Source organism: Eriocheir sinensis, unplaced genomic scaffold (assembly GCF_024679095.1).
Source record: "Eriocheir sinensis breed Jianghai 21 unplaced genomic scaffold, ASM2467909v1 Scaffold135, whole genome shotgun sequence".
Classification (NCBI taxonomy): Eukaryota; Metazoa; Arthropoda; class Malacostraca; order Decapoda; family Varunidae; genus Eriocheir; species Eriocheir sinensis.
Window position 1 is genome coordinate 395,001 of NW_026110684.1, and position 12,500 is coordinate 407,500.

Sequence of the window (12,500 nt, forward strand, 5' to 3'; positions counted from 1 at the left end):
GGTAGGAACGAAGGAAGGAAGGAAGGAAGGAAGGTAAGAAAGAAGGGAAGGAAAGAGGAGGAGGATTAGGAGGACAGGATGATGAAATGAAGGAGGTAAAAAGATTAATCAACCTGGAACGAAAGAAAGGAGAATGAAGGAAAGGAAGGAAAAGAATAACAAAGGAAGGAGAGAAAGAGGAAGGAGAAAGAAGAATTAGGAGAGAGGGACAACAAAGAGGGAAAGGTAGGAGGAAAGAGAATAAGAAAGAAAGGAAGAAAAAGGGGAGAAAATAGAAAATGGAACGTTGATGGAATTGAGAGGGAAGAGAGAGAGAAGTGAGAGAGAGAGAAATGATGGAGAGGAAGGAATTTGGAGAAGAAAAAGAAAAGAGAAGGTTATAAGAGAGAGAAAGGAAGAGAGGAAAGAAGAGAGAGAGAGAGAAGGAAAAGAAGGAAAATAGAAAGGTTTGGAGGAAAGAAAATGAGGACTAGAAGCATGAGGAAAGAAATACATTGAGGAAGAGTGGATAATAGAAATTTACGAGGGAAGGAAGAAGGGAAGAGAGGAAGAAGAGGATGAGGAAAAAAAAAAAGAACTGGGTTAGAATTAAGAAGAGGGAAAGAAAGGAAGAGAGAAAGAAAGAAGTAGAGGAAAGAAAGGATAAGAAAGTGGGGAAGGGGAGAGAAAGAGGGAAGTAAGAGAAAGAAAGAAAGGAAGGAAGGAAGAGAGGAAAGAAAGGAATTGTGAGATAGCTGAGAAACGGAGAGGAGGGGGGAAGAAAGAGATAAATGAACAAAAGAAGAAAGAAAGGAATTGGAAGAGAATGAAGAAAGGAAGAGGAGGAGGAAAGAAAGAAAGGAAGAGAGGAAAGAAGAAGGGAGAGAGATGGACATAACGGAAGAGGAATAAAGAAAGGAAGAAAAGAGAAAAAAGAGATGGAAAGGAATAAAGAAAGGAAGAAAGGAAGAAAGTAAAGAAAGAAAGGAAGAATAAAGAAAGAGAAGAATTACAGGAGAGGGAAAGAGAGAAAGAAGTTAGAGAAAAATAAATAAAGAAAGAAAGAAAAAGAAGGAATTAGGGGAGAGAGGAGACGAAGGAACGAGTGTAGAAGGAAATAAAGAGGAGAAGAAAGAGGAGGATAAGGAGAGGGGACCAAGAGGAAAGAGGAGGTTTAGAGGAGCGCTGTGTCACCTTGTTAGTGCTTGATTCCTCTTGTTTGTTGTGTCCTCTTGGTCCCCTGCCTCTCCTCTTACATCCCTTCTTCTTTTCCTTCTTTATTTTCCTGTCTTTTTCTTTTTCTCTTTTCCTTTTGCTTCTCTTCCTTCCTTTTTTTCTTTTCCTTTTTGTCTTCTTGCTTTTCCTCTTCTTTTTCCTCTTTTTTCCTTCCTTTTCTCTTTGTTTTCCCGCCTCTCCTATCGCTTCTCTTTTTCTTTTTCTCTCGTTTACTTTCTTTGTCATTCTGTTTTTCTTATTGTTTTCTCTTTTCTCTCTTGTTTTATTCTCTCTCAACTTTGCTCATTCCTTCGTGTGTCAGTATTTAGTTATCGCCTCCGTCCATTTCCCTCTTCTCTTTTTTTCCCTTCCTCTTCTTCCCCTCTTCGTTCAATTTTTTTCGAGTTATTTTTTCTCTGGTTTTTCATCTCTTCCTTCCTTCCTTTACTTTCCCTTTTCTTGCTCTTTAATTTCTTCCTCCCTTCCTCCCTTCCTTCCTTCCTTCCTTCCTTCCTCTTTATCTTATCTTCCAGTCGTTTTTATTTCCTTTTTCCTTCTTCCTTCCTTACATCTTCCTTCCTTCCTTCTTTCCTTCCTCTTTATCTTATCTTCCAGTCGTTTTTATTTCCTTTTTTCCTTCTCTTCCCTTCCCTTTCATCTCCTTCCCTTTCCCTCCCTTATTTTCCTTTCCTTTTCTAATCTTCCTTTCCTCCCCTTTCCTTTCTAATCTTCCTTTCCTCCCCTTTCTTTTCCTTTATTTGATTCCTTTCTTCTTCTGTTTCCTTCGCTCTTTCCTTCCAATCCCTTTCCTTTATCTTCCCTCCCTCCTTCCTTCCTTCCTTAACCTCCCTTTCTCTTCCTTCCTTTTTCCATTCCATCCCTTCCTCCCCTTCCTTCATTTCTCTCTCCCTTCCCTCCCTGTTTCTCTTTCCTCCTCGTTTCCACATTTTTCTCCTCAACTTCATATCTTCCTCTTCTCTTCCCTCTTCCCTTCCTTCCAACCCTTCCTCTTCCTTCCTCTTCTTTCCACCAACCGCTAACTTTGTCCAATACGAAACACGAGGAAGAAGAAACACTGGAAAACAACACCAATCAAGAACAACAACAGCAACAGAAACTTATCGCAAAACACGTCTGGTACTCGTATTGATCCTGTTTCTTTTATGATATCCTTCGTACTGTGTGATCCCTTTCTCCTCCTTCTCTCTCTCTCTCTCTCTCTCTCTCTCTCTCTCTCTCTCTCTCTCTCTCTCTCTCTCTCTCTTGACCTAGTTTCGCCTTGACCTGTTTCTCTCCTTTTTTTTTTCCTCCCATTAATCGTTGTCCTCTTCAATTCCTCTTCCGTACTCTTGACCTGTTTTCCTCCTCCTCCTCCTCCCTCCTCCTCTTCCTCTTCTTCTTCCTCCTTTTCTTAATTGCTTCCCATCAGTCTTGTTCATTTTTTGCGGTCGATTAATTTTCCTTCTTGTCTTTCATTTCTTTCTTTTTTTGCGTCTTTTCCACCCCCATCTTCTTCTTTCTCTTCCTCTTTTTCCTCCTCTTTTTTTCTTTTCCTCTTGATTAACTGTTTTCGTCTTCCTTTTTTTTTTTTGCAATATCGACCTCTTCTCTACTTCCTTCTTCTTTCTCTTCCTCCTCCTTCCCATTCTTTTTTTTTTCTTCTTCTTCTTGTTGTTCATCTTATTCTTGTTCTTCTGGTTCTATTTCTTCTTCTTCCTCCTCCTCCTCCTCCTCCTCCTTCCCATTCTTCTTTTTTTTCTTATTCTTGTTCATCTTCTTGTTCATGTTCTTCTGTTTATATTTCTCCTCCTCGTCTTTGCTGTCCTTCATCTTCCACCTTTGATTAGATAGTTAATGTAGCTCGTCACAAACAGCCTCGTAAGGACCAGTAGATCCAGGGCCGGATTTGCCAATAGGCAACATAGGCCATTGGCCTAGGGCCCACTGGTAACTGAGGGCCCACTGGGGTCCTGGGGACTTAAGTTGTGGTGGCCCAATGGTCGAGAGAGAGAGAGAGAGAGAGAGAGAGAGAGAGAGAGAGAGAGAGAGAGAGAGAGAGAGAGAGAGAGAGAGAGAATAATGTTCGTTAACCTTCAGCACCTTGACCAAAAATCCACATTCATCAACTTTGATGTACTTGATATAGAACTTCATTTACTTTAATCAGATACAGCTATGATGCACCTGATATGGAACTAATTTTTATTAGAAACTATTAATGTGTTATGTTTTACTGTAATTCTTAGTGTAAAATGCATTCTGGTTCAGTTTAACTGTATTTTTTCCATTATACCTCTGTTTAAGAACAGGTTCTGCACAAAATAAAATTATATATATATATATATATATATATATATATATATATATATATATATATATATATATATATATATATATATATATATATATATATATATATATATATATATATATATATATATATATATTGACGAGGGGACCTGATGAGCCCACAAGCAAGTAAATCCGGCCCTGAGTAGATCTGCTGTTGTTTGGTCTTCCTTTGTGTTCCTTTGTGTTCGTCCTCCTCCTCCTCCTCCTATCATCTAAATCTTATGAACCCCCCTTCCCATTTTCTACAGTCAATTCTTCGTTCCATATCTTAAACTTTCCTTGTGTTCTCTCTGTACCCTCCGAACCCTCTTTCCTTGACCTCTTTCCTCTCTCCTTGTTCTAGTTTCCTCCACCCCCTCCTCCTCTTCGTGTTCCTCCTTGTCCTCCTCCTCCTCCTCCTTGTCCTCGTTCTTCTTCTTCTCCTACCCTCTGAATATGCCCATCTTTCCTCCCTCCTCTTCCTCCTTCTCATCCTCCTTCGCCTTTTCCTCCTCTTCGTACCTTCTGAATCTCCCTTTTTCCTCCCTGCTTGTCTTCGTTTTCTCACCCTTCTCGTCTCCTTCTCCTGTCTTCATCATCCTCCTCTTCGCCTCTTCCTCCTCCTCCTCGTTCTTCTTTTCCTCCTCGTACCCTTTGAACCCTGTCCCTCTTTCCTCCTTCCTCCTTCCTCCTCCTCCTCCTCCTCCTCCTCCTCCTCACACCCTTACACACACCCTCCCTTTCGCCTCCATTCTCAGTTCATAATTTTATCACGTCATGTTCGACAGTTCAATCTTCTTTTATCGCGTCATTTTTAGTGTTAACTTTTGTGCTTCTTGTTATGACTTTCTGTTTTATGGTGATCGTTCTTCTTTCTCTTTATTTGTTCTCCTTCATTTCGTTCTCTCTTTGCCTTCTCTCTTGCTTTCTGTTCTTCTTGTTATAATGTTCTATTTTCATGGTTAGTCTTTTTCTCCTTTCTTTTCATCTCTCCACATTTTTATCTTTCTGTTTTTGCCTTTCCTTTTCTTGTCTCTGTGTTCTGTCCTTCGTAAATATTAGGATTTTGTGTTGTTTTAGTCTTGTTTTTTTTTTTATATTTATCTTCCTCTTCCATATTCTCCTTCATCATCTCTCTTTGCTTTTTCCTGTTCGTTCTCTGTCTTTTGTTATTTCCTGTTCTTCGTGGGTGTTGTGATTCTTGTTATTCTGTTGTTTTTTGTTATCCCTGTTCTCTTTCTGCTTCTCTTCCATTCATCTTTGCTCTTTTCTGTTATTTCTGTCTTCTTCGCCTTTCTTCATGTTAGTCTCTTTTCTTTCTTCATTTTTCCTCTTCCTTCGTCTGTTTGTCTTCCTTGTTTCTGTTTTCTCTTTTTCCTCTTCTTCCCTTTCCTCTAATCTTGTTCTCCTACTTTTTTCCTCCTCTTTTCGTCTTCCTTTTTTCTTTCTTCGCTTCCCTCCTTCCTTCCTTTCTTCCTCTTTTGTCTTCATCTTCTCTCTCTCTCTCTCTCTCTCTCTCTCTCTCTCTCTCTCTCTCTCTCTCTCTCTCTCTCTCTCTCTCTCTCTCTCTCTCTCTCTCTCTCTCTCTCTCTCTCTCGTCCTCCTATCTTCCTCGTACGTATCCATTTTCTCAGCATCTTCTTCCTCCTCTTCTTCCTCCTCCTCCTCCTGAGATACGGGAAACACTCTCCCACCTATGAATCCATCTCTCTCTCTCTCGCTCTCTCTCTCTCTCTCTCTCTCTCTCTCTCTCTCTCTCTCTCTCTCTCTCTCTCTCATCCAGGACAATTTCGCATTTAAATGATCCATGCCAGCGTGTGCGTGTGTGTGTGTGTGTGTGTGTGTGTGTGTGTGTGTGTGTGTGTGTGTGTGTGTGTGTGTGTGTATTTGTTTTATTAGTTTACAGCAAAAACCGCGCAACCAATCTCAATTTTCTCTCCCATTTTCTTTTTCTCGTATCCGTGTTTTTTAGCGAATACTCAACAGCAACGACAACAACAACAACAACGACAGCAACAACAGCCAGTATAAAAATAATCTTGGTATAATTAGTCTTTCATCACAACAAAATAATATTAGCAATTTTTATCAACAAGCCTTTACACGTGCCATTTGCAAATTCACCGTAAAAATGCGGTGTGTGTGTGTGTGTGTGTGTGAGAGAGAGAGAGAGAGAGAGCGCAAATGAAAGACAGATGTGCTCACTTTGAATCTCTATCTGTGGAAATCTGTCAACGCCATCTCGAGGCCATCTTAGGAAGCTGGAGGCGGAGGCAGGAGAAGGAAGGGAAAAAGGAAGAAGAAGGAAGGAGGGCAGGAAGGAAAGGAAAGGGAGGGAAGGTTGATAAAAGTAAAAGACGAAGAAGGAAGGAGAACGCAGAAGAGGGAAGGAAGAAAGGAAGGAAGGAAGGAAAATTTGATAAAGAGAGAAGGATGGAAGGAGGAGGCAGTAGCGGGAATGAAGGAAGAAAGGAGAGCAGAGGAGGAAGGAGGAAAGGTTGAAGAAATGAAGGAGGAAGCGAAGAGAGGAAGGAGGAGCCAGAAGACTGAAAGAAGGAAGAGGGAAGGAAGAAGGAGGCAGAAGTTTTTTTTTTTTACGTCTATTTTTTTATTATTCACGCTATTATTTTTTTTTTTAGTTTTCTTACTTTCATTTCGATTTCAATTCATTTTCTTTTTTATTTCTCTCTCTCTCTCTCTCTCTCTCTCTCTCTCTCTCTCTCTCTCTCTCTCTCTCTCTCTCTCTCTCTCTCTCTCTCTCTCTCTCTCTCTCTCTCTCTCTCTCTCTCTCTCTCTCATTTCAACTCTGACCTCTGTTAATGAACAACAAGAAAAAAGAAAATCATTCAGAACAGCGCAAAGGAAAAGAAAAAAATATATAAACGTACCCTATATATTTTTTTTCTTTATTTCACTGCGTTGTCACAAGTCATCCCTTATCATTTTACTGCCGTTTTCTATTTTCCTTCCCTCGGCAACCCCGCGCCCGTGATTTTCCCGTTTTCTTTGATAGTTTATTTTCTCTGGGCCGCCGGGAAGAGAAATGAGGCTTTTTTGCTCGATATTTGACGAGGGAAAGAAAGAAAGAATAGTTTGCAAGGTGATATTGGAGGGGATGGCCAACTCTTAACCGTCTGTTCTTTTTTACTCTTGTTTGACCGTTTGACAGCCGCTGTTTCTTCTTTCCTATTTCTTTCAGTGTCATGTTATCTTGATTTTTGTTTACTTATTCTCTATTATTTGTCTTATTTGTTCATCTTTTTCATTTTTCTCCTTTTCCTTTGTTATGTCTATTTATTCACATTTTCCTATTTCTTTTCTTCTATTTATATTTCTTTCTATTTCTATTATTTGGTCAACTTATATATTTCTCTTCTCTTCCTGTGTTATCTTTCTCTTGATTATCCTTCTTTCCCATTTCTCTTCTTTTGTTCCTCTGCTAATTGGCTGTTGTTTAGTCACCTTTCCTATTTCTTTTCCTCTCCTTCTCTGTTGTGTCTTTTCTTTCTTCTTTCCTTTTTTCCTATGGTTATTTCTTTATTTATTGTTTTGGCTTAGTTTACCAGTTGTTCTTATTGCCATTTTCTTTTTGTTTTCACTGTTTCTGTATTCACGTCCTACCAAACATACTGGTTTTCTGTCACGATAGTTTCACCACAATCTGGCCTCTCAATATCATACTTTACGGCGTCCTTGTCTTGGAGTTAATGTTACTTCATTGTTCATTCCGGTCACTTTCCGCGTCTGCATTCAGCGCTCGTTTCTGGGAGACGTAAGACATCGTTACGTCAAATAAGATTTCTCCTTCAGCTTTTACCAGATTTTTTGTTTTCAACCCGTCCGCTGCGATTGGCACGGATTTGGCTTTCATTGGTAGCCTGGCAACATACACTCCCAAGCCTTTCTCTGCCTCTGTGGTGGGTAGTGTAGTGTTTCCCATGTGGTATTGGTGTGCTGGATATCCCCTCCCATGGTGCAGGACTTTACATTGTTCTTCACTGAATTGTAGCAGCCACTTTTTGATCCATTCCTGTAGCTTGGGAATGTCGTCTTGTAGGAAATCGGCATCCAAGAGGTTAAGTTATCTGAAAGGCTGAATAAAAGACGAAAAAATAAAATTGGTTTTGTTCAACGTAAATGAGGAACGTGTAGGCGACTTCTTCTAATTAAGAGACGGGCGATAGATAATAATTTTCAAAAATCTTTATCTCGACAATAGAAGTAGATAGACAAAATGGACTTTAATTTGTCTCAATACCATATGTAGTATTTTATATAGACAAAAATTAGTTAAAATCGTAGAACAAACTACTCCTACCTACTAAGAGGAAATCAATATGTTGGAAAAGTAACCCATAGAAAACTTGTATATATATAGGGACTGGGGTCTGTCACTCTTGGAAGGGATGTCACGGGAATGGCCAAGGGGGGAACTTTGAATACGGGCATTAGGAAGTATTAAAAGCCTGGTGGGCCGCCAAGAGTCGTTAAAGGAAGCTGAAAAAGGTTAAAAGGAGCTAAGAGGTTGTATTAATAGAGGTCCAGGTATGCTTGTCAGTTTTTACCTCAGGATCCTTAGAGTTTAGTTAGTCGAGTTTGATAGTGAAAAGTATATCGGGAGCAGAGTGGCTATTTTTCCTCCTGAGTACTTCTTTTCTTCTTCGGTAATAATAGATAATGAAATAAAATCTAAATATCGGTAAGAATAAAGAAAAAAAGAAAAATTGAATTGTTGGTTGATTAAAGATGAAATAGAATAAAGACGTTAGTAATAAAATGAGAGTAATAGAAAAGGAGAGTTATGCAAATAGTAAAGATTAAAGTAAAAAATAAAGTAAGGAGTAAAGAGGAAAATAAAAATAAAAATATGTTGGTGATAATGAGTAAAATAAAGAGATGATGATAAACGGTAAAATAAATAAAAACTGGAAATAAAAAACAATAAAATAAGGTTTGTAACAGTTAAAAAAAGTATAATAAAAAGGTAATAAAAAATGAAATGAAAAAATAAATGATAATAATGAAAAAGTAAAATAAAAAAAGTATCTGCAATTAAAAGTAAAGATTAAAGTAAAAAATAAAGCAAGGAGTAAAGAGGAAAATAAAAATAAAAATATGTTGGTGATAATGAGTAAAATAAAGAAGAGTTGATGATAAACAGTAAAATAAATAAAAAAGTGGAAATAAAAACAATAAAATAAGGTTGGTAACAGTAAAAAAAATATAATAAAATAAGGTTATAATAAAAAAATAAAATGAAAAATAAATGATAATGAAAAAGTAAAAAAAAAAGTGTTTGCAAGAGTGACTAAAATAAAGAAGTTGATGACAAACGGTAAAATAAATAAAAACTGGAAATAAAAAAAACAATAAAATAAGGTTGGTAACAGTTAAAAAAAAAGTATTGTAAAATAAGGAATAATAAAAAATAAAATGACAAATAAATGATAATGACGAAAAAGCAATAAAAAAAGAGCAATTAAAAGGGAGCGGGAAGATTAAGGTTTTTTATTGGGCGCGCTAAGTCTCCTGTGATCAATTGCGTGTTTGCCCAACCTTCCTTTTTTTTCATTATTGGGTCAGAAAAACAAGATTCCTCCTCTGATGTCTCTCTCTCTCTCTCTCTCTCTCTCTCTCTCTCTCTCTCTCTCTCTCTCTCTCTCTCTCTTCCTATTTATCTTCTTCCCTTTCCTTCCTTTCCTTTCCCCTCCCTTTTCATCCCCTCCCATCCCTTCCCCATCCCTTCCTACCCATCTCCTCCCTTCCCTTCCCTTCCCCACCCCTTGCTTTCCCCTCCTACCTATCTCCTCCCTTCCCTTCCCTTCCCCAAGCATTCCCTTCCTTCCCCACCCTTCCTTCCTCCCTTCCCCGCCCTTTCTCCTACTTCCCCACCCGCATCTCCAGTATTGATCGGGACATGTAAGGAGATGATGGGAGGAGGAGGAGGTGGACAGTGGGGGAATGGGGAAGGAGGAAGGAGGAAGGGGAGGAGAGGGACGCACAGCAGCAGGAGAAACTCTGTGTGTGCGTGTGTGTGTGTGTGTGTGTGTGTGTGTGTGTGTGTGTGTGTGTGTGTGTGTGAGAGAGAGAGAGAGAGAGGGGGGAAGGAAGGAAACAGTTCGGCAAGAGGAATGACCCAAGGGTAAGCCTAAGAGAGAGAGAGAGAGAGAGAGAGAGAGAGAAAATTATGTTCAGTTTCGGTTTAAAATTCTGTAATTGATGAGAAAAGAGAACACAGAGAGAGAGAGAGAGAGAGAGAGAGAGAGAGAGAGAGAGAGAGAGAGAGAGAGAGAGAGAGAGAGAGAGAGAGAGAGAGAGTTATGTTGGGTTTGGTTTGATATTCTGTAATTCATGAGGAGGGGAAGAGAGAGAGAGAGAGAGAGAGAGAGAGAGAGAGAGAGAGAGAGAGAGAGAGAGAGAGAGAGAGAGAGAGAGAGAGAGAGAATCAATCAATGTAAATAGAAATAAATAAATAAAAACTCCTAATTGATAACATCGAAATGAACGAAAGGAATTAAAAAAAAAACGATGAAAAATGGTAATTAATCAAATGAGAGAGAGAGAGAGAGAGAGATTCATCATGCAATATGTCGCACAGAACTAATGAAGGGATCTGCGCACAAAGCCATTTTAATCCTGTCATGCTAATATTATGTTCGTCTTTGTTTATTAGTGTTTATTTCTTTGCAAACAACACATTAAATTTAAAACAAAGGAGTATTAGATTATTGCCTCGTATTATCCACCTGTTTGCTCCCTTCCTCAGCCATTCCCTTCCTTCCTCTCCCTTCCCCGCCCTTTCCCTTCCCCGCCCTTTCCCTTCCCCGCCCTTTCCCTTCCCCGCCCGCACCCTTCCCCTCCCTTTTACATACTTACCCACCAGTATAACTTTCTTCCTTTCCTTTGTCTTCTTCCCTTTTCCTCCTCTTCCTCAACCTCCGCATTTATCTTTTTTTCTTCGCCCTCCTCCTCCTCCTCCTCCTCCTTGTCATTCTTCGGTCACCTCGTTTTGACTCCATCTGCTTATCTGCTCATTTTGGCTCTTCTCCTCCTTTTCCTCCTCCTCCTCTTCCTCCTCCTCCTGCTTCTCTTGTATTCCTCCTCCTCCTCCTCCTCATTTATTCCTCTCCATCTCCTCCTCCTCCTCCTCTCCTCGTGATCGTGTTTTCCAGTTCATCCTTCTCCTCGTCCTCCTCCTCCTCTGCATTCTACTGGTTGAATCCTCTTCCTCTTCTTTCTCTTCCTCCCTCTCATGTATTCCTCTCCCTCTTCCTCTTCTTCCTTCTCCTTTATCCTTCTCATGTATTCCTCCTCCTCTTCCACCACCTCTTCCACCACCTCCTCTTCTTCCTTCTCCTTTATCCTCCCTGTATGTATTCTCCTCTCCCCTTCTCTTCTACTCTCCTCCTCCTCCTCCTCTTTAGTCTCCGTACAACTTGCAGGAGTCAACCGCGTCATGATAGAAAACGCGAGAGAGATGAAATTAGACCCTAACGTTATTATTATTATTATTATTATTATTATTATTATTATTATTATTATTATTGTTATTGTGTGTGTGTGTGTGTGTATTATTATTATTATTATCCTTACTGTTACCGTTGCTGTTGTTATTTATTTCTGCTTTTATTCTTTCTTATTTACTTTTCTTTCTATTGTTATTACTTCACATTATTTCGCCTCTCCACAATACCTTCGCTAATCCTCCCAGCACGTGTCGTTCCTATGAAAGGTTTACTTCGGACCAGGCTGCTAATAGGCGGATTGTCGGGGATTGTCGGGGGAAGGTGGGGGAAGGAGGGGAGAGAGAGACAGGCCTGGCTCGCGTCATACACACACACACACACACACACACACACACACACACACACACACACACACACACACGCGCCCCATTTGTTTGTTTGTCGCGGCGTCCTGGGCTTGAAAGGGTTGCTGGGATGGTTCTGGTGGTGGTGGTGGTGGTGGGGTGTAATTTTGAGTTGGTATCAGTGCCTGGTTACGGAGGTGGGTGGGGGCGGGGGGGGGTTGTTGAAGGGGGAGAGGGTTTTGTTTTTTGATGTGTCGGAGAAATGGTTTATATAGATTTTCCTCCTCTCTGTCTGTCTGTCTGTCTGGTGAATTATTAATAACCTCGATGGGTGGAATTCGCTGCCTGGTTGCTTTTTTCAGTTTTATTTCTCTTTTATTTATTGCCCTAGTTTTGTTTTTACGATTTTTATTTATTTTATGTTTTCCTCTGCGCTGAAATTTTCATAACCCCGAGAATTGGTACCTGCTGTTTTTTTTTTTTTTTTTTCTTTCCTTCATACTATTTTGTCTCCGATTATTTTTTATTTATTTTTTCTTATTGCCAACTGAGTTTCATTTTGTCTCCGATCGTTTTTAGTTTTTATTTTTTCTTCCTCGTTCAGTTTTGGTTCCTATTAGTTTTTTGTTCTTTCTTTCGTATTTCCTACTTCGTTCTATTTTGTCTACGATTGTTATCTTTACGGTAAAGTTTTGACGAGAAGTTTTCCGTTTGTTCTTTGATTTCCTTCTCTTTCATATTTTCTCGCTTCTTAATTTTTTTTTCACATTATTATAGATATTTTTCTGGCATGAATTTGGTATAGTTACATTAATTTCATATTTTCCTGCGCCCCTTGCATTGGAATTAGAGTTTATGTGTTTGTTTTTATATCTCAGTTTATTCGCTTTTAATCCCAGTTTGCTCTCCCCCGCGTCTGCATCCTCGACTATTATTCACGGTTTTTCTCTCTTTCTCTTTTCCAGGTGAGTTTTACGGAACAGCTGAGAGCGTGCAGCGTGGGCGTAAGGACAGGGAACGGACGGTAAGGAGAGGAGATAAGAGGAGGAAAATGAGGAGGAGGAGGAGCGGCAGGAGAAAAATTAGGAGGAGGAGGAGGTGGGGAAAAAATTAGAAGGTTGAGGAGGAGGAGGAGAAGGAGAAAAATGAGGTAGAGAAGGAGGAT

The 12,500-nt window shown here is 39.7% G+C and overlaps 1 protein-coding gene across 1 annotated transcript in view; it reads left to right on the top strand.

The window, feature by feature from the left end:
- LOC126989866 (protein phosphatase 1 regulatory subunit 14B-like) overlaps nucleotides 1–12,500 on the top strand; it is an 86,103-nt gene that overhangs the window by 19,702 nt on the left and 53,901 nt on the right. Inside the window, exon 2 of the mRNA XM_050848491.1 lies at nucleotides 12,301–12,359. Coding sequence (XP_050704448.1) covers nucleotides 12,301–12,359 — 59 coding nt within the window. The remainder of the gene's footprint in view (nucleotides 1–12,300; nucleotides 12,360–12,500) is intronic.